This window comes from Hypanus sabinus, chromosome 9 (genome assembly GCF_030144855.1).
Source record: "Hypanus sabinus isolate sHypSab1 chromosome 9, sHypSab1.hap1, whole genome shotgun sequence".
Lineage (NCBI taxonomy): Eukaryota > Metazoa > Chordata > Chondrichthyes > Myliobatiformes > Dasyatidae > Hypanus > Hypanus sabinus.
Genome location: NC_082714.1, coordinates 5,737,274 through 5,759,238, shown reverse-complemented (window position 1 = coordinate 5,759,238; position 21,965 = coordinate 5,737,274). Strand labels below are relative to the sequence as shown.

At 47.2% G+C, this 21,965-nt stretch overlaps 1 protein-coding gene across 4 annotated transcripts in view; it reads left to right on the top strand.

The window, feature by feature from the left end:
- The window catches only part of capn15 (calpain 15), a 288,563-nt gene that overhangs the window by 17,360 nt on the left and 249,238 nt on the right, over nt 1-21,965 (top strand). The window contains exon 1 of one of the 4 annotated variants that reach the window (XM_059978924.1): nt 7,777-8,172. The exons of 2 other annotated variants lie outside the window; for them this stretch is intronic. In XM_059978924.1, the coding sequence (XP_059834907.1) occupies nt 8,036-8,172 (137 nt within the window). In that variant the 5' untranslated portion in view covers nt 7,777-8,035. Of the gene's footprint in view, nt 1-7,776; nt 8,173-21,965 lie in introns of those variants that run through there. One more of the 4 variants, XM_059978923.1, reaches the window with a different exon arrangement.

Below are 21,965 nucleotides of genomic sequence, written 5' to 3'. Positions count from 1 at the left end.
ACTTGGCCTGCACAGCCACCTGTGGCAATGAATTCCACAGACTCCTCACTGTGGCTGAAGAGATTTTTCCTTGTCTGTGTTCTGAATGGACGTCCCTCTATTCTGAAGCTGTGCCCTCTGGTCCTAGACTCCCCCACTATCAGAAACATCCTTTCTATATCCACTCCGTCTGGGCCTTTCAATATTCAATTGCTTTCAGTGAGCACAACGCAGAGCCATCAAACACTCCTCATACATTAACCCTTTCATTCCTGGAATAATTCTCACTGACCTCCTCTGGACCCGCTCCAATGTCAGCACATCCTTTCTTAAATAAGGGGTCCAAAATTGCTCTCAATTCTCCAAGTACAGTCTGACCTATGCCTTATAAAGTCTCAGCATCCCATCTTTGCTTTTGTATTCAAGTCCTCTCGAAATGAATGCTAACATCGCATTTGTCTTCCTCACCACAGACTCAATCTGCAAGTTAGCCTTTAGGGAATCCTGCACAAGGACTCCCAAATCCCTTTGCACCTCTGATGTTTAAAAATGCTCTCCACATTCAGAAAGTAGCCTATGCTATTATTCCTTCTACTAAAGTGTATGACCACGTACTTGCCTGCACTGTTTTCCATCTGCCACTTATTTGCCCATTCTCCCAATCTGTCTGTGTCCTTCTGCAGCCTCCTTGCTTCCCCAACACTACCTGCCCCTACCTATCTTTGTATTGTTTGCAAACTTGACCACAAAGCCATCATTTCCTTCATCCAAATCATTGACATACAACATGAAAGGAAGTCTCTGTGCAACACCACTAGTCACAGGCAGCCAACCAGAAAAGGCCCCCTTTATTCCCACTCTTGGCCTCTCCTGCCAATCAGCCAAAGCTCTATCTGTGCTAGTAGCTTTCCTTTAATACCATGAGTTCTTATCTTGTTAAGCAGCCTCATGTGTGACACCTTGTCAAAGGCCTTCTGAAATCCAAGTAAACCACATCCACTGACTCTGTCTATCCTGTCTCTGAACAGATTTGTCAGGCAATATTTCCCTTTAGAAAACCATGCCGACTTTGGCCTATTTTATCATGTGCCTCAAGTACCCCGAGATCTCATCCTTACTAAGAGATTCCAACATTTTTCCAAGCACCTGTCAGGCTAACTGGCCTGCAATTTCCTTTCTTCTGCCTCCATTCTATCTTAAAGAGTGGAGTGACATTTGTAATCCTTGGGAACTATTTCAGAACCTAGTGACTCTTGAAAAATTATTACCAATGCCTCCACAATCTCTTCAGCCTCCTCTTTCAGAATCCTGGAGAGTAGTCTATCTGGTCTTGGTGACCTATCTACCTTCAGACCCTTCAGCTTCTTGAGCATCTTCTCCTTAGTAATAGCAAAGACACACACTTCTGCCCCCAACACGCTCACGTTTCTGACATTCTGCTAGTGTCTTCCATAGTGAAGACTGATGCAAAATACTTCTTCAGTTTGTTCACTGCTTCTTTGCCCCCCATTACAATCTCTCTACTGCCATTTTCCACTTTCTTTTCTCTTTTGCACTTTATATACCTGAAAAAAATTTGTATCCTCTTTTACATCATTGGCTAGCTTACCTTCATATTTTATCTTTTCTCTCTTTATGGTTTTTTGTTGCCTTCTGTTGGTTTTTAAAAGCCTCCTGTTACAAACCCCGTAACTGGGTCACTTACCAGCAAAGATAGAGAGGTCCGTTGAAGTCTGATGGTACTATTTTTAACAGTATTTATTGATAATAATACACAAAAATAATATCAATGCAAACATACAGATAATAAACGTCGTCAATACTAAATCTAAAAGCGCGGGTATAATAATAATCAATAAGTAATAGGGGATAATGTATTGTCCGATGGAAATATAAAAGTCACTCAAGTTCATTCAGGCTGCAGCTTTTGGTTGGAGAGAGAGACGATGTTTTTAGAACTTGCCCGTTTTCCTTTTTATGATGTCGATCCTTCGAAATGTCGTCGGTGGTGATCTCTTCTTTAGCTAAGCTGTCTTCCATGGTAAGGCCTCAATCCCGGGCAACGGGAAAGGACACACGTGGGCCTCCCACTGGCTGTCGCTATTAAACGCTGTCATGGGATTTCTAGCGTTTCTCCTGGTGCATCTAAAGGGGTTGTTCCCCAGACCCTCTTTTATCCTGACTCACGGGGTCTCAGATGTCAGTCAGGTTGAGATGATGCAATCCCTCAACCAACCCCCTCTGATCGTTCCCTGAGGGCTTCCATGAAGTACAGTACTCAATACACAATTCCGTCTCCAAGAGACAATGGCCATTATCCGTGGCTTTGTATCGCGGAGGCCAGGACATTCCAAACGTCTCTCTCTCATTTCCTGGGTCTCCTGACCTGAATTAATAGCGATCTTGCGATTCTCAAAAAGGAGGGGGCTACTTTGTACCCTTCGGCCCCTCAGAGTTGGGGCACAGGCGTAGCACTCCCAATTGTCTACCTGCCCTCTTTTGTGTTTTTATATGTCACCATGTACGATCCTAACGTTCATTTCTTGCTGGTATTCCCAGTAGGTACAAAGAAACACAATAGAATTAATGAAAGGCTGCACGCAAGGCAAGCAACCCACGTGCAAAATACAAAAAGATAATAATAATAAATAAGCAATGAATATCAAGGCCATGAGTTGAAGAAGTCTTGAAGGATGTGCAGAAGCCTGAAGGCACACTCTTAGTGATTCAGGAACAGCTTCTTCCCCTCTGCCATCTGATTTCTAAATGGACATTGAACCCATGAACACTACCTCACTTTTTAAAAATATATACTATTTCTGTTTTCCACTAATTTAATCTATTTAATGCACTTACAGTATTGATTTACTTAATTATTTTTTCTTTCTATGTTATCGTGTATGCATGGTACTGCTGCTGCTAAATTAACAAACTTCATGACACACGCCAGTGATAATAAACCTGATTCTGATTCTGAAAGTGAGTCCATAGGTTGTGGGGCAAGTGAAGATTAGTGAAGTTATCCCCTATGATTCAAGAGCCTGATGCTGCTTTCTTGCAATAACGCTTGGTATAAATGTGCTAAAAGGTAGGACAGTTTTACCTGTGATGGACTGGGCCATATCCACTATTTGTAGGATTTTCCATTGAAGAGCATTGGTGTTTCCATACCAGGATGTGATGCAGCCAGTGAATATACTTTCCACCAGACATCTATAGAGGTTTTTAGGTCTCATGCCGAATCTTTGTAAACTTCTAAGGAACTAGAGGCACTGCCATGCCATCGTTGTAATTGCACTTACATGCTGAGCTCAGGATAAGTCCTCTGAGATTTTAACGCTAAGGTATTTAAAGTTGCTGACCCTCTGCACAACTGATCGTCTGATGAGGACTGGCCTGTGGACTTCTGGTTTCCTCCTCCTGAAGTCAATTATCAGTTCCTTGGTCTTGCTGACATTGACATTGAATCTTGCTGACATGGGCTGTTGTTAAGGTGCCACTCAGCCAGATTTTTGGTATCCCTCCAGCTTGTTGGTCTTCCTCTTATAACAAGCAGAAAATAGTTACGCTTGAAAAAACACACCACCAGGATCCAGGACAGCTTCTACCCCAGTGTTACAGACTGTTGAATGTTTTCCTAATACAATAAGATGGATTCTTGACTTCATGATTTGCCTTGTTATGATCTTGCATTTTATTGTTAACCTGCATGCTCTTCCTCTGTAACTGTTACATCTTATTCTGCATTACTATTGTTTTACCTTGTCCTACCACAATTCTTCTTCATAAGCCTGTGTCACCCCTACTGGCCGCCAACAGTGGCTCACCAGAGTCCTCTTTCCTAGGCCAGTCTTTCAAATTGTTCCAGGTGCAGCCCATCTCTGAAGACCCTTCTTCTCCCAGGGGTGCTGTCTTTGAAGCTTCTGTTGGTGTTTCTGTGCTTTTAAGGGATGGAGTGCTAACCCATGCTCAATTCTCCTGCTTTCACAGACACGCTTGTAAGACACGTTTTTTACCGTATCTCAGTATTGTAGATGTGACAATAATAAACCAATTCCAATTTTAAGTTAGCATCCCCCTTATTCTGAGAGTTGGCCCTCTACCCTTAGACTGGGGTTTCCAACCTTTCTTTTGCCTTGGGCCAATACCATTAAGCAAGGGGTCTGTGGACCCGTTTGGGAACCCCAGCCTGAGACTCTGTTACATGTATTTGTCTTTTCTGTATTCATGTATCCCCTCATGATCACATATTCTATCCTATCTCTTCCCAATCTAAAATACTTCCTTCTAAGCACTGTATCTCCCAGACCAACTTCTCAATGCTTTCCTGGATTCTGCAGATCTTACCCTCTAGCTCTCTCTCTCTCTCTCTCACTCTCAGTTTCTCTAACTTTTCATTCTTTACCTCACCCATTACCCACTTGCCCTTACACTCACTCTCTTCCTTCCCATACCCTCCTCTCCATGATCTTGCCCCTCTCCTTTCTCTTTCCCTATCACTCTTTGCCCCTTGTGTCACCCTTTTACTCTCACTCGTCTCTTCTAACCTCCACCTCCTCCCTCACATCTTCTGGCTTCCCGTCACCTCTGTCCCAAAGGGGGGAGGAGTTTGCGGAATCAAGGAGGACTTGGGTTCTCTTTCTCCCTTCACCACCTTCCCCTCCCTACATTTCCGTGCTCTTCCTCGATACCCTTCCCTCTTCCTCTCTTCCCCTCCCCACACCACCACCAGCCAGTCCACCTCCATCTGCCCCCACTCCCCTCTCCCTGCTTCCATCTTCCTTTCCCACTTCCTCCTTCCACCCTTGGCTTTCTCTCCACCCTCCCTCCCTTTTTCACCTACATCCTTTCTCCTTTCCCTCTCCACCTTCCCTCTTCTCGATTCCCTCTCTCTCACCCACTCCTCCACTACTCTCTCCCACTCTACCCTCCCTATTCCACTCCTCCCGACTCCCTCCCTCTCACCCACTTCTCTCCATTCCTCCCTCCTCCACTACTCTCTCCCACTCTTCCCTCCATATTCCACTCCTCCCGACTCCCTCCCTCTCACCCACCTCCCCATTCCTCCCTCCTCTACTACTCTCTCCCACTCTTCCCTATTCCACTCCTCCCTCCCTATTCCATTCCTTATGTCACTCCTCCCTCCCTCTCTCTCTTCCACTCCTCCCTCCCTCTCTCTTCCACTCCTCCCTCCCTCCCTCTCTCTCTTCCACTCCCTCCCTCTCTTCCACTCCTCCCTCCCTCTCTCCCTTCCACTCCTCCCTCCCTCTCTCTCTTCCACTCCTCCCTCCCTATTCCACTCCTTATGTCACTCCTCCCTCCCTCTCTCTCTTCCACTCCTCCCTCCTCTCTCTTCCACTCCTCCCTCCCTCCCTCTCTCTCTCTTCCACTCCTCCCTCCCTCTCTTCCACTCCTCCCTCCCTATTCCACCCTTATGTCACCTCCCTCCCTCTCTCTTCTCCCTCCCTCTCTCTCTTCCACTCCTCCTCCCTCTAACTCTTCCACTCCTCCCTCCCTCTCTCCCTCCCACTCCTCCCTCCCTCTCTCCCTCCCACTCCTCCCTCTCTCCCTCCCACTCCTCCCTCTCTCCCTCCCTCTCTCTCTTCCACCTCCCTCCCTCTCTTCCACTCCTCCCTCCCTCTCTCCCTCCTCCCTCCCTCTCTCCCTCCCACTCCTCCCTCCCTCTCTCTCTTCCACTCCTCCCTCCCTCTCTCTTCCACTCCTCCCTCCCTCCCTCTCTCTCTCTTCCACTCCTCCCTCCCTATTCCACTCCTTATGTCACCTCCCTCCCTCTCTCTTCTCCCTCCCTCTCTCTCTTCCACTCCTCCCTCCCTCTAACTCTTCCACTCCTCCCTCCCTCTCTCCCTCCCACTCCTCCCTCCCTCTCTCTCTTCCACTCCTCCCTCCCTCTCTCCCTCCCACTCCTCCCTCTCTCCCACTCCTCCCTCCCTCCCTCCCACTCCTCCCTCCCTCCCTCCCACTCCTCCCTCCCTCCCTCCCACTCCTCCCTCCCTCCCTCTCTCTCTTCCACCTCCCTCCCTCTCTTCCACTCCTCCCTCCCTCTCTCCCTCCCTCTCTCCCTCCCACTCCTCCCTCCCACTCTCTCTTCCACTCCTCCCTCCCTCTCTCCCACTCCTCCCTCCCTCTCTCCCACTCCTCCCTCCCTCCCTCCCTCTCTTCCACTCCTCCCTCCCTCCCTCCCTCCCACTCCTCCCTCCCTCCCTCTCTCTCTTCCACTCCTCTCTCCCTCTCTCTCTCCCACTCCTCCCTCCCTCCCTCTCTCTCTCTCTTCCACTCCTCCCTCCCTCTCTTCCACTCCTCCCTCCCACTCCCTCCCTCTCACTCCTCCGTCCCTCCCTCTCTCTCTTCCACTCCTCCCTCCCTCTCTCCCTCCCACTCCTCCCTCCCTCTCTCCCTCCCACTCCTCCCTCCCTCTCTCCCTCCCACTCCTCCCTCCCTCTCTCTCTCCCACTCCTCCCTCTCTCCCTCCCTCCCACTCCTCCCTCCCTCCCTCTCTCTCTCTCCTCCCTCCCTCTCTCCCTCCCACTCCTCCCTCCCTCTCTCTCTTCCTACTCCTCCCTCTCTCTCTTCCACTCCTCCCTCTCTCCCTCCCACTCCTCCCTCTCTCCCTCCCACTCCTCACTCCCTCCCTCTCTCTCTTCCACTCCTCCCTCCCTCTCTTCCACTCCTCCCTCCCTCTCACTCCTCCCTCCCTCTCTTCCACTCCTCCCTCCCTCCCTCCCTCTCTCCCTCCCTCCCTCTCTCCCTCCCTCCCTCTCTCCCTCCCACTCCTCCCTCTCTCCCTCCCACTCCTCCCTCTCTCCCTTCCACTCCTCCCTCCCTCTCTCCCTTCCACTCCTCCCTCCCTCTCACTCCTCCCTCCTCCCTCCCTCTCTCTCTTCCACTCCTCCCTCCCTCTCCCCCTCCCACTCCCTCCCTCTCCCCCTCCCACTCCCTCCCTCTCTTCCACTCCTCCCTCCCTCTCTTCCACTCCTCCCTCCCTCTCTCCCTCCCACTCCTCCCTCCCTCTCTCCCTCCCACTCCTCCCTCCCTCTCTCCCTCCCACTCCTCCCTCCCTCTCTCCCACTCCTCCCTCCCTCTCTCCCTCCCACTCCTCCCTCCCTCTCTTCCACTCCTCCCTCCCTCTCTCCCTCCCACTCCTCCCTCCCTCTCTCCCTCCCACTCCTCCCTCCCTCTCTCTCTTCCACTCCTCCCTCCCTCTCTCCCTCCCACTCCTCCCTCCCTCTCTCCCTCCCACTCCTCCCTCCCTCTCTCCCTCCCACTCCTCCCTCCCTCTCTTCCACTCCTCCCTCCCTCTCTCCCTCCCACTCCTCCCTCCCTCTCTCTCTTCCACTCCTCCCTCCCTCCCACTCCTCCCTCCCTCTCTTCCACTCCTCCCTCCCTCTCTCTCTTCCACTCCTCCCTCCCTCTCTCCCTCCCACTCCTCCCTCCCTCTCTTCCACTCCTCCCTCCCTCTCTTCCACTCCTCCCTCCCTCTCTCTCTTCCACTCCTCCCTCCCTCTCTCCCTCCCACTCCTCCCTCCCTCTCTCCCTCCCACTCCTCCCTCCCTCTCTCCCTCCCACTCCTCCCTCCCTCTCTCCCTCCCACTCCTCCCTCCCTCTCTCCCTCCCTCTCTCCCTCCCACTCCTCCCTCCCTCTCTTCCACTCCCTCCCTCTCTCCCTCCCACTCCTCCCTCCCTCTCTTCCACTCCCTCCCTCTCTCCCTCCCACTCCTCCCTCCCTCTCTCCCTCCCACTCCTCCCTCCCTCTCCTCCCTCCCTCTCTCTCTTCCACTCCGCCCTCCCCGTCTCCTGCGCTGTCACTCAGCATCGCCGAGCCGCTGCGGTCCGAGCGCGGAGCGGCGCCGGTTTCGGGGCTTCGGCTGCCGTCGGACCGTGTCGGAGGAGTGTGTGCCCGGGGTTGTGAGGAGAAGCCGGCGCCGCCAGCGGCTGATGGCCGCGGTGTACCGCGCCTTCGGGGCTGACGCACGCCGCATGGAGCCGGCGCGCCGTTGAGCCGAGCCGAGCCGAGCCGAGCCGAGCCGCGGAGTCGGGAATGGGTACCTCCGCTTCATCCATCGCCGCGGACACGGAGGCACGGGCCGGCCTCTCGGCCTCGGCGCCCCCGCTCTGGGCGCCCGCTGCCCTGAGCGCCCGCAGCCGCCAGCTCCAGCTGCCGAGGAGCCGCAGTAGGTAAGCGGGGGACCAAGGGCACTGGAGCCGGCGAGCGGGCTGGGCTGGAGCCGCCAGCGGGGAGGGTGTCCACGGTCCGGGGGGACACGCTGGGCACGAACTCTCCCCAAAGGCGAGCTGGAAATGTGCTGAGAGTAGCGGAGAAAGGACGCTTATTTAATAAGAGCAAGAGCGAGATCCGGTCAGATTGCTGCCGAGCAGCCAGAAAGTTAATCACAAGAATTGATTGCACGGTCTGGAAGATAGATAAAGCCCGCGAAGGAATCGAGAATAGTTTATAAACCCGGCGAAGCAGCGCTCATAACGGACTGAATTACTGTTGTCATCTCCTCTGCCAAAATGTTGTAGCTGTGTCTATTTTTTTTTATTTTTGCTGTTATCTGGGTGGTTACTTGGTGCTTGGCCTTGTAGAATGTACAGGTGTGTGGTGAAGCGAATACAATAGGAACAGTTTTTCTTGGAAGGAATATGAGGTGATCTTATCTCGTCTGAAGCCTGGTTTGAATTCAAAGTTGTCATTTAAGAGTTTTTCAAGATGAAGAAATTCCACCCATGACTAAAGGCATAATTGTATCGGTCTTCTAGAGAGAAAAAAACCTTGTCCAAACAAGGAGCCCCACACGGGTGAGATTTGTAGTTCATTGTCAAGGATATAAGAACAACTTTATTCACTGTATACATTTACATGTGTGATGAATTTACTTTGGTGTGCTGTTCAGCGTAAGACATGCAGCAAAAAACAACATTCAGTAATTGTAAAACCACAAGATATAGGAACAGAAGTAGGCCATTTGGCCCATCAAGTCTGTTCTGCCATTCAATCATGGGCTGACCCAATGCTTCCAGTCATCCCCACTCCCCATACCCTTTGATGCCCTGGCTAATCAAGAACCTATCTATCTCTGCCTTAAGTACACCCACTGACTTTTCTCCACAAAATCTCGTGGCAACAAATTCCACAGATTTACCACCCTCTGACTAAAGTAATTTCTCTACAGCTCATTTCTAAATAGACGTCCTTCAATCCTGCAGTCGTGCCCTCTTGTCCTAGACTCCCCTACCATGGGAAATAACTTTGCCATATCTAATCTGTTCAGGCCTTTTAACTTTCCAAATGTTTCTATGAGATCCCCCCCTCATTCTCTTGAACTCCAGGGAATACAGCCCAAGAGCTGCCAGATGTTCCTCATATGGTAACCCTTTCATTCCTGGAATCATTCTTCCCAACCACTGATGTCAGGCTAACAGGTCTAAAGTTTCCTTTCTGCTGCCTCCCACCCTTCTTAAATGGTGGAGAAACATTTGCAATTTTCCAGTCATCCGGTACAATGCCAGAATCTATCGATTCTTGAAAGATCATTGTAATGCCTCTGCAATTTCTCCAGCTACTTCCTTCAGAACCCGAGGGTGCATTCCATCAGGTCCCGGAGATTTATCCACCCTCAGACCATTAAGCTTCCTGAGCACCTTCTCAGTTTTAATTTTCACTGCACAAACTTCACTTCCCTGACACTCTTGAATATTCGGTATACTGCAGATGTCTTCCACTGTGAAGACTGATGCAAAATACGCATTCAGTTCCTCTGTCATCTCTCATTACAATATCTCTAGCGTCATTTTGTATTGGTCCTGTATCTATCCTCAACTCTCTTTTACCCTTTATATACTTAAAAAAGCTTTCAGTATCTTCTTTGATATTAGTTGCCAGTTTCCTTTCATAATTCATCTTTTCCTTCCTAATGACCTTAGTTTCCTTCTGCGAGTTTTTAAAAGCTTCCTAAACTTCTATCTTCCCACTAGCTCTGGTTTCCTTGTATGCCCTCTCTTTTGCTTTTACTTGGTTCTGGGTTCATTTGTCAGCCACAGTAGTGTCCTTCTTCCCTTTGAAAATGAACCCACACTGTCCAACCAATTGTGCTACTAACCCGTACATCTTTGGACTGTGGGAGGAGACAGAAACACCTGGAGGAAACCCATGCTGTCATGGGGAGAACATACAAGCTCCTTACAGATGGTAGTGGGAGTTGAACCTGGGTCAGTGTGGTAATGCGTTACGTTACCATGATGTTTTGGGTCAAGATCCTTTGGCCCGAAACTGTCCAGAGTAACGGAATGTGCAGTCTCTTGTGATTCCTTACTCTTCTCTGCTCCAAGGGGAACAAACCCAACCTATCTAGCCTCCTCTCCTCCAGCAACATCTTGTGAACCTCTCTGTACCCCTACAGTGCAATCACATCCTTTGTACAATGTGGTACTCCAGCTAACTAAAGATTTATGTATTTGTACCATTACCACCCTGGCTAATGAAGGCAAAGAATCTAAATTCCTTCTTTTGCACTTTATTCTCTTCCACTGCTGACCTCATTGCTCCTTGGACGTGTAGACCAAGCCTCCTGTCTCCACCAGTACTAGCTAAGGCCCTGCCTTGCTTTGTGTATATCCCAGCTAATGAATGCTGCCACGAGAAAGCAGCATCATCCATCATCGAGGACCCCACCACCCAGGCTATGCTCACTTCTCACTGCTGTCATCAGGAAAGAGGTACAGGAGCCTCAGGACCCCCACTATCAGGTTCAGTTACTACCCCTCAACCACCAGGCTCTTGAACAAGAGTGGATTGACTCTGAATTGACCCCATGACCTACAGATTCACTTTCAAGGACTCTACAACTCATCTCCTCAGTGTTTTTTACTTACAGTTTCTCTTTTGCATATTAATTGTCAGTCTTTGTTTAAGTATGCTTTTGTAAATTCTATTGTATTTCTTTTTCCTGTAAATGCCTGCAAGAAAATAAATAATCAAGGACGTATATCGTAACAAACATACTTTGATAATTCATTTGGCCATTTCTTTGCTCATCTTATGGACTGATGGATATCATTCTGTACATGAGGACTACTGTCCTTCATTCAGGACCCCCATGCCCTTTTCTACCATCATGGAGAAGATACAGGAGCCTGAAGACACACACTCAACAATTCAGGAACAGCTTCTTCCTCTCTGCCAAAAGTCTATGAAGCCACTACTTTTATTTTACATGACTTATTTAATTTAACTTTTAGTATGTATTTATTTACTGTAATTTACAGATTTTATTATGTATTACAGTGTACAGCTGCCACATTACAACAAATTTCATGACATTTGCTGGTAATATTAAATCTGATTCTGATTAATTTTAAACAATACCAGCAATGTTTGTTTCATCTAAGAACTATCTAACCTCTGACATTCATAACTGGATCATTAATGTGCTCACCAAACAGCAAGGATCCCAGCACCGTTCCCTGCGATCACTCAAGTCGAGTACAATGTTCTAAGGGGTTGTCTGTTGGTGGGTCCTCTGGTGACTGTTGAGGCCGATCCAGGATCCACGCATTCTGTGGGCAAGAGTAAGTGGTGACTGTGATTACTGGTTGGGTTTAATGAGGGTACGATTTCCTCAGACGATTTCCTTTCACAGCTGCTGCTTATTCTTTGTGTCACCACGGAGATCGTTCTCATGTCACGCAGCTGCCTCTTGAACAGATTTCCTCCAGGAGTTTCTATTGAGCGCAGTGTCTTCCCAGTTTTTACATGTAAAGTTGACTTTCTTCAAGGTGGTAGTCATCAGTCTCGCAGCCTGAGGAAAGAAGCTGTTATCTAGTCCTGGTGCATCTGTACCTCCTTCCTGACGTTAATGGGTCAAAGAGATTAGCCGTCTGGACGACATGACCTCTCCATCAGAGTTGGTATTCGTTTATCATGGTGGAGATGCTGTTTATGTTGGCCTTCTCCATCACAGTGGTGTTAGCGCATCAACTCTTCCAGCTGGTTCCCTGTAAAACACCTTCCGGTGAGGGAAAGCAATTCTTGACTGCTGGGTTCTGGCTCTCATCACTGAGGCTGTTTCAGATCCTATTGCCCAATGTGATCTGACCCCGCCTGGGGGGAGAGCAGAAGTTCTGATCAAAGGTTGCTTCTGTTGGGTCACAGATTATTTTTCATATTTTTTTATTTATTGAGATTCTAATTCTGATAGTGTGTGGAATCGGCTCTTCTAGCACTTTGACCTGTGCCAGCCAGCAATCCCCTGGTTTAATCCTAGCCTCATCAAGAGGCAATTAACAATGACTAATTAACTGGTGTATTTTTGTACTGTGGGAGGAAACCCATGTAGTTGTGGGGAGAACGTACAAACTTTACAGAGAGTGGTGGGAATGTCTGTATACTTGTGTGATTAGCATGATAGACATCGAGTCTGTTGTTCATATTTTTTAGTGACTCTATGGTTTTCTGAAGTCGTATTTACAGTGTGCTCTGTGCTGTTGGTAATGTGTTTTGCACCTTGGTCCCAGAGGAATGCTGTGTTGTTTGGCTCTATTTATGTATTGTTCATGATAACCATACTTGAAACTATTTCATTCAAGTAATTGACAGAAAAAATTCTGCAGTTTTTGATTATAGAATATAGAACAGTACAGCACAGAACAGGCCCTTCAGCCCACAGTGTTGTGTTGATACTTAAGGTCCAAAGTACAAAGTACAATCTAACCCTTCTCTTCCATGTAACCTTGCAGTTTGCCTTCATTCATGTGCTTAGCTAAGAATCTGTTAAAAGGCCCTAATCTGCCTCTACCATTGTCCCTAGCAGAGCATTCCACACGCCCACCGCTCTGTGTTTCAAAAAGAAAAGATCTCTGGCACCCCTCCCCTCATATATTCCTCCAATCACCTTAAAATTATGTCCCCAAGTCTGGGAAAAAGTCTGTCTCTGCCTCTTTTTATCTTGTACACCTTCATCGAGTCACCTCTCATTCTTCTTTGCTCCAAAGGGAAACACCCTAGCTCGTCAACCATTCAAGTCAAGGTAAGTTTATTGTCATTTAACTATATACATGTGTGCCGTCAAATGAGACAATGTTTATCTGGACCAGGGAGTAAAGCATAACATGCAATAACTTAGGAAAGTAAGGATAAGATCTACAGATGAATTACACATAAAGAAAGTAAAGTTAAATATTGTAGAGTACAGAACAGGTTAATCAGTGACACTTTGAATACGATACGGCAGGGAGTTCAGAAGCCTAAAGTCCTGGGGGAAGAAACTGTTTCCTATCTGGACTGTTCTTGTCTTTATGCAATAGAATCTTCTGCTTGATGGTAGAAAGTCAGAGAGGATGCTGGATGGATGGGTGGGATCCTTAATAATACTAAGGGCTCTGCCTACTTATATATGTCCTTGATGGATGGTAGGGAGACATCTATGGTCTGCTAGCTGTTCTCAGTCCTTTATAGGGACTTCTGGTCTGATGCTCAGCTGCTCCCAGACCAAATGGAGATGGTGCTTGTCAGGGCACTCTCACTAGTACTCCTATAAAATTCAGCTAAGGGTGGGAGGCTTACTTGCCTTAATCTCCTCAGCAAGTGGAGATGCTAATGTGCCTTCTTGTTCAGGGAGGTAATATTGAGGGACCAGTTGATGTCATCCGTGATGTGAATTTCCAGCAACTTGGTGCACTTAACTCCCTCTACAGAGGAGCCATGTATTTGCAGAGCGGGATGGTTCATCTGGGCCTTCCTGAAGTCCACAAAGATTTCCTTGGTCTTCCCCACATTCAGATTTGGGTTGTCCTCACACCAGTCCACCACCGCTCCACTTCCTCTCTCACCATCGTTGTTGATGAGGCCAACCTCATCTAATCCAGACAGCGACTAGTTTCCTGCCAGTTACTATTGTTCTGCCACTGCTTGGCAAAGAAGTGTTTTTGTTTTAAAGGAAAACGTTTCCTGGAGTTTATTTAGTTGTTTCCTTATTCACGCTGTGTAATGTTCTGGTGTCTCGAAGCTGAATGTATTATTGTCCAAACTGCTGCCATTTAGAGAAAAAAGTTTTTCTTTTTAAAAAAAGGGAGCAAAAATGTGTAATAAAAACAACTTTATATGCTTTTCTATAAATATCTGATACAGTTGTATAAACACAGTTTATCAAGGAAACCGAAGGAGAATTTGTTTTGCCCTTTTGCAAAGCTTGGAGTCTAATTGCTTGGATGTTACACAAGCGTTCAGTGAGAGAAACAGAGTCAGAATCGGGTTTATGATCTCTGGCATAGACGCATTCCTCCTGTACCTAATAAAGTGGCCACTGAATGTATCTCAGTGATTATAAGCCATATTCTGGTTCTGAACTAGTTGACTTGTGAGTGATTCTGCCGTCAGGCAATGAAGGAAAAGAGGTATTGGTACTAATATTGGAAATGTGTTATTATTGTCACATGTACCAAATGATCAAAACATTGTGTTCTTTCTGTAGAAGTATTGAATAATTTATGTTTTGTTTCTTGTGAATGCTGCTTATTGATTTCACACACAAAATACTGGAGGAGATGAGCAAGTCAGGAGTGGAATAAACAGTCCACGTTTTGGGTTGAGATTCTTCATCAGGTTTGGACCTGAAACAACAACTCTTTATTCCTCTCCGTAGGTGCTGCCTGACCCGCTGAGCTCCTCCAGCATTTTATGTGTGTTGCTCTGGATTTCCAGCAACCGCAGGATCTTTTGACTATATGATATAGCTCCTGCACCTTATAAAGTGGCCACTGAGTGTATGTTCATGGTCTTCTGTTGCTGTAGCTCATCTACTTAAAGTTTCAACGTGTTGTGTGTTCAGAGATGCTCTTCTGCACACCACAGTTGTAATGGGTGGTTAGTTGAGTTACTGTTCTCTTCCTGTCAGCATGAACTAGTCTGGCCATTCTCCTGTGACCTTTCTCATCAACCAGGCGTTTTCACCCACAGATCAGCTGCTCACTGGGTTTTATTTTTTGTTTTTCGCACCATTCTCTGTAAACTATGTGTGTGAAAATCCCAGGAGATCAGTATCTGAGATACTCAAACCATCCCATCTGGCACCAACAATTATTCCACAGTCAAAGTGACTAAGATCATATTTCTTCCCCATTCTGACAGTCAGTGTCAGATTCAGTTTATCTATAGGTTGCCTTGCAGTGTTGTTAGCTTACCATGGTGAGAAGTTTTTCATTACAAGTGGCCAATCCTTGTTTGTTAAGCGGCTTGCCTTTAACGAAGTTATAATTCCAGAATTTGTGAAGAAACTTCTCACCTCATGGTGAGGCACAGTGAAAAGGTGATAATTTAACAGGCCATTTGAAGTGAGAATGTGAGTGACCTGGGCTCTGTGAAAACAGTAACAGAGGAAGAGAATAAACACGACATTTTGCAGATGCCAGAAATCTTGAGCAACACATGTGAAATACTGGAGGAACTCCAGCGGCATGGTAAATTAGCAGATAGCGCGGCAGTGCCAGTGACCCTGGTTCAATTCTGCCGCTGTTTGTAAGGAGTTTTTGTGTTCTCCTCACGACTGCGTGTGTTTCCTCCGGTGCTTCAGTTTCCAAAGACTACAGATGATTAGGTTAATTGGTCACATGGGCTTGTAGGGCCAGAAGGGCCAGTTTCTGTGATGAATCTCTAAATAAAAATTAATAAAAGTTTGTGTTGCTCAGAGATTCAGACACTCAACAATAACCACCAGCATCACACAGCAGATCCAGTCATGTCACTGCTGATTATGGGAGCTTGCCAAGTCCAGCCTGGTGACACTTGACAAATACTTTGCCCATTCTGAAGTGCTTAGAGACACTGGGAGTTAAAGAAAACTTATAAAGGCAATTCATTCTTTCATAAATTGAGATCAGGCAGTATCAATGGAGGGAAATAAGCAGCTGGTGTTTCAGGTGGAGATCCTTCATCGTCTCCTCACCTGTCTATCACCCCCCCCCCTTGTTTCCCTCCTCTTTTCCTTTCTTTCATGGGGTGCTGTCCTCTCCTATTAGATTCCTACCTCTTCCACCTATCCCCTCCAGCTTCATACTTTACCTTCCGTCACCCACCCACTCATCTATCACTTGTCCAGCTGAGGAGCTAGGTGAAAACACAAAGGAGAAAGACGTTGAAGACAATAACATTATGGCAAGATGAAGAAGGCTGCTGTTGATGGGGCGAGGGGCTGGAGTCCTCACAAAATCATTCCGAGTCTTCCCTAACCAGAAGGCCTGGATGAACTGTGAGATCCGCAATCTGCTGGGGCCAGGTCGGAGGGATCCAAGTCTGGAGACCAAGAAAGTTACAAGAGATCTGGGTACGATCCCTGGAGAGCTACATCACTGGTGAAGTGTAAACCTTAAAGTTCAAAGTAAATTTATTATCAAAGTGCATCTATCTTACCGTGAGATTAATTTTCTTGCACCCAAACCCTATTACAGGAAAATAAAGAAATACAATAGAAATTTATAAAAATACTATACATAAACAGATAAAGACAGACACACAACCATTGTGCTAGAGAAGAGTAACTCCTTGAAAGTGAGTCTGTAGGTCGTAGAATCATTTGGAAGTTGAGCTGAGTGAAGTTATCCATGCTGTTTCAGGAGCCTGATGCTTGTAGGGTAATAACTGTACCCGAATCCGGAGGTGTGCAACCTCCCACCTGCTGGTAGTAGTGAGAAGTGAGCATGGTCTGGATGGTGGAGGACCTTGATGATGGATGCTGCCTTCTTGTGTAAATGTGCTGAGTGGTGAGGGCAGCTCTGCCTGTGATGGACGGGGCTGTATCAAACACTATCAGTAGTCTTTTCTCCTCTTGGCCATTGGTGTTTCCATACCAAGCTGTAATGCAATCAGTTAGGATGCTCTTCACTGTGCATCTAGAGAAGTTTGTCAAAGTTTTTGGTAGCATGCTGAATCTAACTGAGCTTCTGAGAAAGTAGATGCTTTCATTCATTTTTGTGACGATACTTGTGTCATGGATCCTGTGATATACTCAGGTGAATGATCTGAAGGCTAGGGGTAGATGTATGGAGGGGTGAGGTCTGTTACAGGTGGGGTTTGTGGGTTGTACAGGTATGGAGGGGTGAGGTCTGTTACAGGTGGGGATTGTGGGTTGTAGAGGTATGGAGGGGTGAGGTGTGTTACAGGTGGGGATTGTGGGTTGTACAGGTATGGAGGGGTGAGGTGTGTTACAGGTGGGGATTGTGGGTTGTAGAGGTTTGGAGGGGTGAGGTGTGTTACAGGTGGGGATTGTGGGTTGTAGAGGTTTGGAGGGGTGAGGTGTGTTACAGGTGGGGATTGTGGGTTGTAGAGGTATGGAGGGGTGAGATGTGTTACAGGTGGGGATTGTGGGTTGTAGAGGTATGGAGGGGTGAGGTGTGTTACAGGTGGGGATTGTGGGTTGTAGAGGTTTGGAGGGGTGAGGTGTGTTACAGGTGGGGATTGTGGGTTGTAGAGGTATGGAGGGGTGAGGTGTGTTACAGGTGGGGATTGTGGGTTGTACAGGTATGGAGGGGTGAGATGTGTTACAGGTGGGGATTGTGGGTTGTACAGGTTTGGAGGGGTGAGATGTGTTACAGGTGGGGATTGTGGGTTGTACAGGTATGGAGGGGTGAGATGTGTTACAGGTGGGGATTGTGGGTTGTAGAGGTATGGAGGGGTGAGGTCTGTTACAGGTGGGGATTGTGGGTTGTAGAGGTATGGAGGGGTGAGGTGTGTTACAGGTGGGGATTGTGGGTTGTACAGGTATGGAGGGGTGAGATGTGTTACAGGTGGGGATTGTGGGTTGTAGAGGTATGGAGGGGTGAGATGTGTTACAGGTGGGGATTGTGGGTTGTAGAGGTATGGAGGGGTGAGGTGTGTTACAGGTGGGGATTGTGGGTTGTAGAGGTCATGATGTGGTTGGAGAATAGTGGGGTGTGAACTTGTGACCAGCGCTGGTGTGGGTGGTGTATTGCACAAATTACCAGGGCCTGATAATCTACTTCCCAACATATTAATGAAAATGATTATTGAAATACTGCATATTTTGATTCACGATCCGGTGCTCCCGATGTATCCTCCTCCACACTGGTGAAAGCTGGCATAAATTGGGGTCTGCTTTGTTGAGCACCTCCACTCTATTTGCCAAAAGCAGAATTTCCTGCTGAACAACCGCTTCACTTCCTATCCCCGTTCCTGTTCTGACATGTCAGTCCATGGCCTCATCTTCTGCCATGATGAGGCCACTTTCAGGGTGGAGAAGCAACACCTTGTATTCTGTCTATCCAGGTAGCCTCCAACTTGATGGCATAAGCATTGATTTCTCTTTCTGGTAACCTTTCATTTTACCCCTTCTCCCTGTTCCCCATCCTGGCCTCGTATCTCTTTTCCTCAACTGCATGTCACCTTCTCTTTGTGCCCCCCCACTCCTTCCTTTTCTCCCATGGTCCACTCTCCTCTCCTATCAGATTCCAACCCTTTACCTTCCCCACCTACCTGGCTTCATCTAATCGCCTTCGAGCTATCCTCCTTCTCCTACCTTTTGCTCTGGCATCTGACCCCTTCCTTTCCAGTCCTGATGAAGGGTCTTGTCCTGAGATGTCAACTGTGTATTCATTTCCATAGATGCTGCCTGATCTACTGAGTTCCTCCAGCATTTTGTGTGAGCTGCTCAAGATCAGCGATTGTTTATGGTCATTATTCAGTACACGAGTGTAAAAGAAAACAAAATGATCATTACCCCGGATCTGATGCAGCATAAAAACACAATAATTACATATCTAAAAGCAATCCTATAAATCCCATCGGGTAGATGGAGCTCGTCAGCTTGGGAAGGCAGGCCATCTAAGAGAGGGAAAACTCTGATTTCAAACCTCCGCTGCCTTGTGGCCATACCCACTCATGGGAAAGGCTTCGGGAGTAAACCCTGAGGCCAAATCCGGAGCTGGAGTACCTAAGGCAGTCCAACGTTGTCTTCAACCTCGTTCTGACAACTCCTGCGACGTCACTGGTGCCAAGCTGTATTGGCCCTTGCCCTTCCCTTGGACCACATCAGTGGCGTGGAGAGGGGAGACTTGCTGCATGGGCAACTGCCAGTCTTCCATACAACCTTTCCAGGCCTGCGCCCTGGAGAATACTTTCCAGGCGCAGATCCATGGTCTCGTGAGACTAATAGATGCCATGCATAAAACACAACGTACAATTAATGGAACAGTCATCTTTTAAAATTCTTTGGACTTTGGAGTAGTTTCTACAAATTGAAGAAATGCAAATGTCCCTCTGCTTTTTTTTAAAAAAGGGAGTGAGAAAAAAGAAATGTAATTCCAGTTTAATATCAGTAGTGGGGAAATTGCTGGAGTCTGTCTACTGATGTAATAACAGAACACTTGGAAAACATTAACAGGATTGGATAAAGTCAGTGGGGTTTCATGAAAGCTAAATTATGCTTAACAATTCAACTGGAGTTTTTTTTAGGACATAACTTGTAGGATAGATAAGAAAATCAAAAATAGGGAGTTATTTGATTCTCAGAAGACTCTTGATAAGGGATTAGTGTGCAAAAATTAAAGCACTTTGCACTGGAGTGTGATTCTGAAATGGACTGAGAATTGATTGATGTAGGAAACAGAGAGAGGGATTAAACAACTATGATTTCCAGATGAGAGTTTCAAATTTGCCTATGGCATAAGTCTGAGCAAAGTGGCATCTCTTGGGAGGATGCAAAGAGGCTCGAACGTGGAGTATTCCATTTTGAACTGAGATCAGGAGTTTCTTCAGCTGGAGATGGTAAATCTGTGGAATTCTCCACTGTGGAAAGCAGTGCACTGCCTAAGTCATAAAATACATCCATTTATTAAGAGGGTGGTAGAGATACTGCTTTTGGCTAAAAGGATTGAGGATATTGGGAGAAGCAGTAATTGAATACGGCTATAATCATATTGAATGGTAGAATAGCATTCTGCTATTCGAGGGCTGAATAGCCTCTGTCTGTTCCTGCGTACTGCTTTGTGGTGCTACAGGTAGGTGAACCTAATAGGGGAACAGAGCTCCAATATTATAATCAGGACAATCACTGTCCTCGCCAAGGCTCCAAAACACAGGTTTAGTGAAAAATCAATTATTTTAACTTCTTCCTCAATGTCAACAAGACAAAGGAGTTGGTTATTGACTTCAGAACTTGGACTACTCACACCCCTCCACATCAGTGGAAACTGTGAACAGTTTCAAACTCCTGGGAATGCACATCTTGCACATCCTCTAATGGTCCCAGAATACATCCCACACAATCAGGAGAGCTCACCAACATCTCTACTTTCTGAGGAGTCTGAAAAGAGCTGGACTATGCATGGCTATGTTCACATCATCCTACAGATGCACAGTAGAGAGCATCCTAACAAGCTGCATCGCTGCACGGTACGGAAACTGCTCTGCGGTGGGCAGGAAGGCTCTACAACGGGTAGTCAGATCTGCCCAGTGTATCACCGTTTCCAGACCTACCTGCCATCAAGGAAAAGGGCCAGTAGCATCATGAAGGATCCCACCCACCCTGCTCATGGACTGTTTGTCCCACTCCCATCAGGGAGGAGGCTATGTAACATCCACGGCAGGACCACCAGACTCAAAAACAGTTAACTTTCTCCAAGCAGTAAGGCTGATCAACACCTCCACTCACTAACCCACCCCTCCACACCCCCAACCACCACTACGTCATCATTTCCTCTCAGTCACTTTGTGTGCAGACACTCCTGGCCATACAGTCAATCTATTTATATGAGCTATCTTACGTATTTTGTGTGTTGCTTTGAATTTCCAGCATCTGCAGACTTCCTCATTTTTATGATTTGCTGCTCCCCTGTGACTTCTCTTCGAGTGATGCCTACCCTGAAGCAGTTTACATCTTCTCTTCGGGAGTACGATGAGAGCCTCCCTCTGTGATCTCTGCTGCCCTGTGACACTTCAACCTTGTACTTACCCAGACCTGCTACCTATCAACTTCTAGCTATCCTCCTTCCCCTCCCCCAGTTTTTATTCTGGTGTCCTTCATCCTTTCCAGTCCTGATTGAAGGGTCTCAACCTGAAAAGTTGACTGTTTGTTCATCTCCACAGATGCTGCCTGACCTGCAGAGTTTCTCGGGCCTTTTCTGTGTGTTGTTATATATTTATGTTTATTGTGATTTTTTTTTTATTATTGTGCTGTTTACTGAATTTTTTCTGCTGCAACATATCTGCGGTAACAGTTATGTCATTCTCCTTTACACTTGTGTACTGGAAATGACGTTAAACAATCCTGAATCTTGAATCAATCTCAGGAACAGCTTCAGTTTTGCTGGCAATCTGTTTCTGAATCCCACAGGGCAGAAGGTTAAAGGATTTTTATCTGTCACCATTGCCTTCCCATCTCCCTCTTGGACTCTCTCCTCTCACTCCTGTAGACACTGATTATAACAATCCCTACGATAATTCTGCCACTTGCACATCACCAGTGAGCAGTGATCAGGAGCTGGAATCTTGCCTGATCTCATATTCTCCTCAGACAGCAGGAAGGAGACAACAGATCCATTGTCAGACCCTGCCGTCCCACCCTGACTCAGTGCAGGCTTTGCACAGGCCTCAACCAGAGCCTCATATTCTGCCTCAGGACTGGAGGGTGGACCCCTCCCTCCTCACGGTCTCGCCCTCAAACGTTCCAGGCTGAACTGTTAGCACTCCTGCACCTGATTATCCCTCAGGCACTTTAGTACTTCCTGTCATCGCAGACGTGGTATAGGTGAGAGTATTGCAAAGTTTCCCTGACCCAGAATCAGAATCAGGTTTATTATCACTGACGTCCGGTATGTCGTGAAACTCATTGTTTTGTTGCAGCGGTACAGTGCAATATTTAGAGTGTACATTGGGAAATACAGTAGATTCTGATTAATTTGGTCATCATTTAATTGAGGCAGCCACTTATTTGGGACAACTTTAAAGAATAAAAACTAATCAA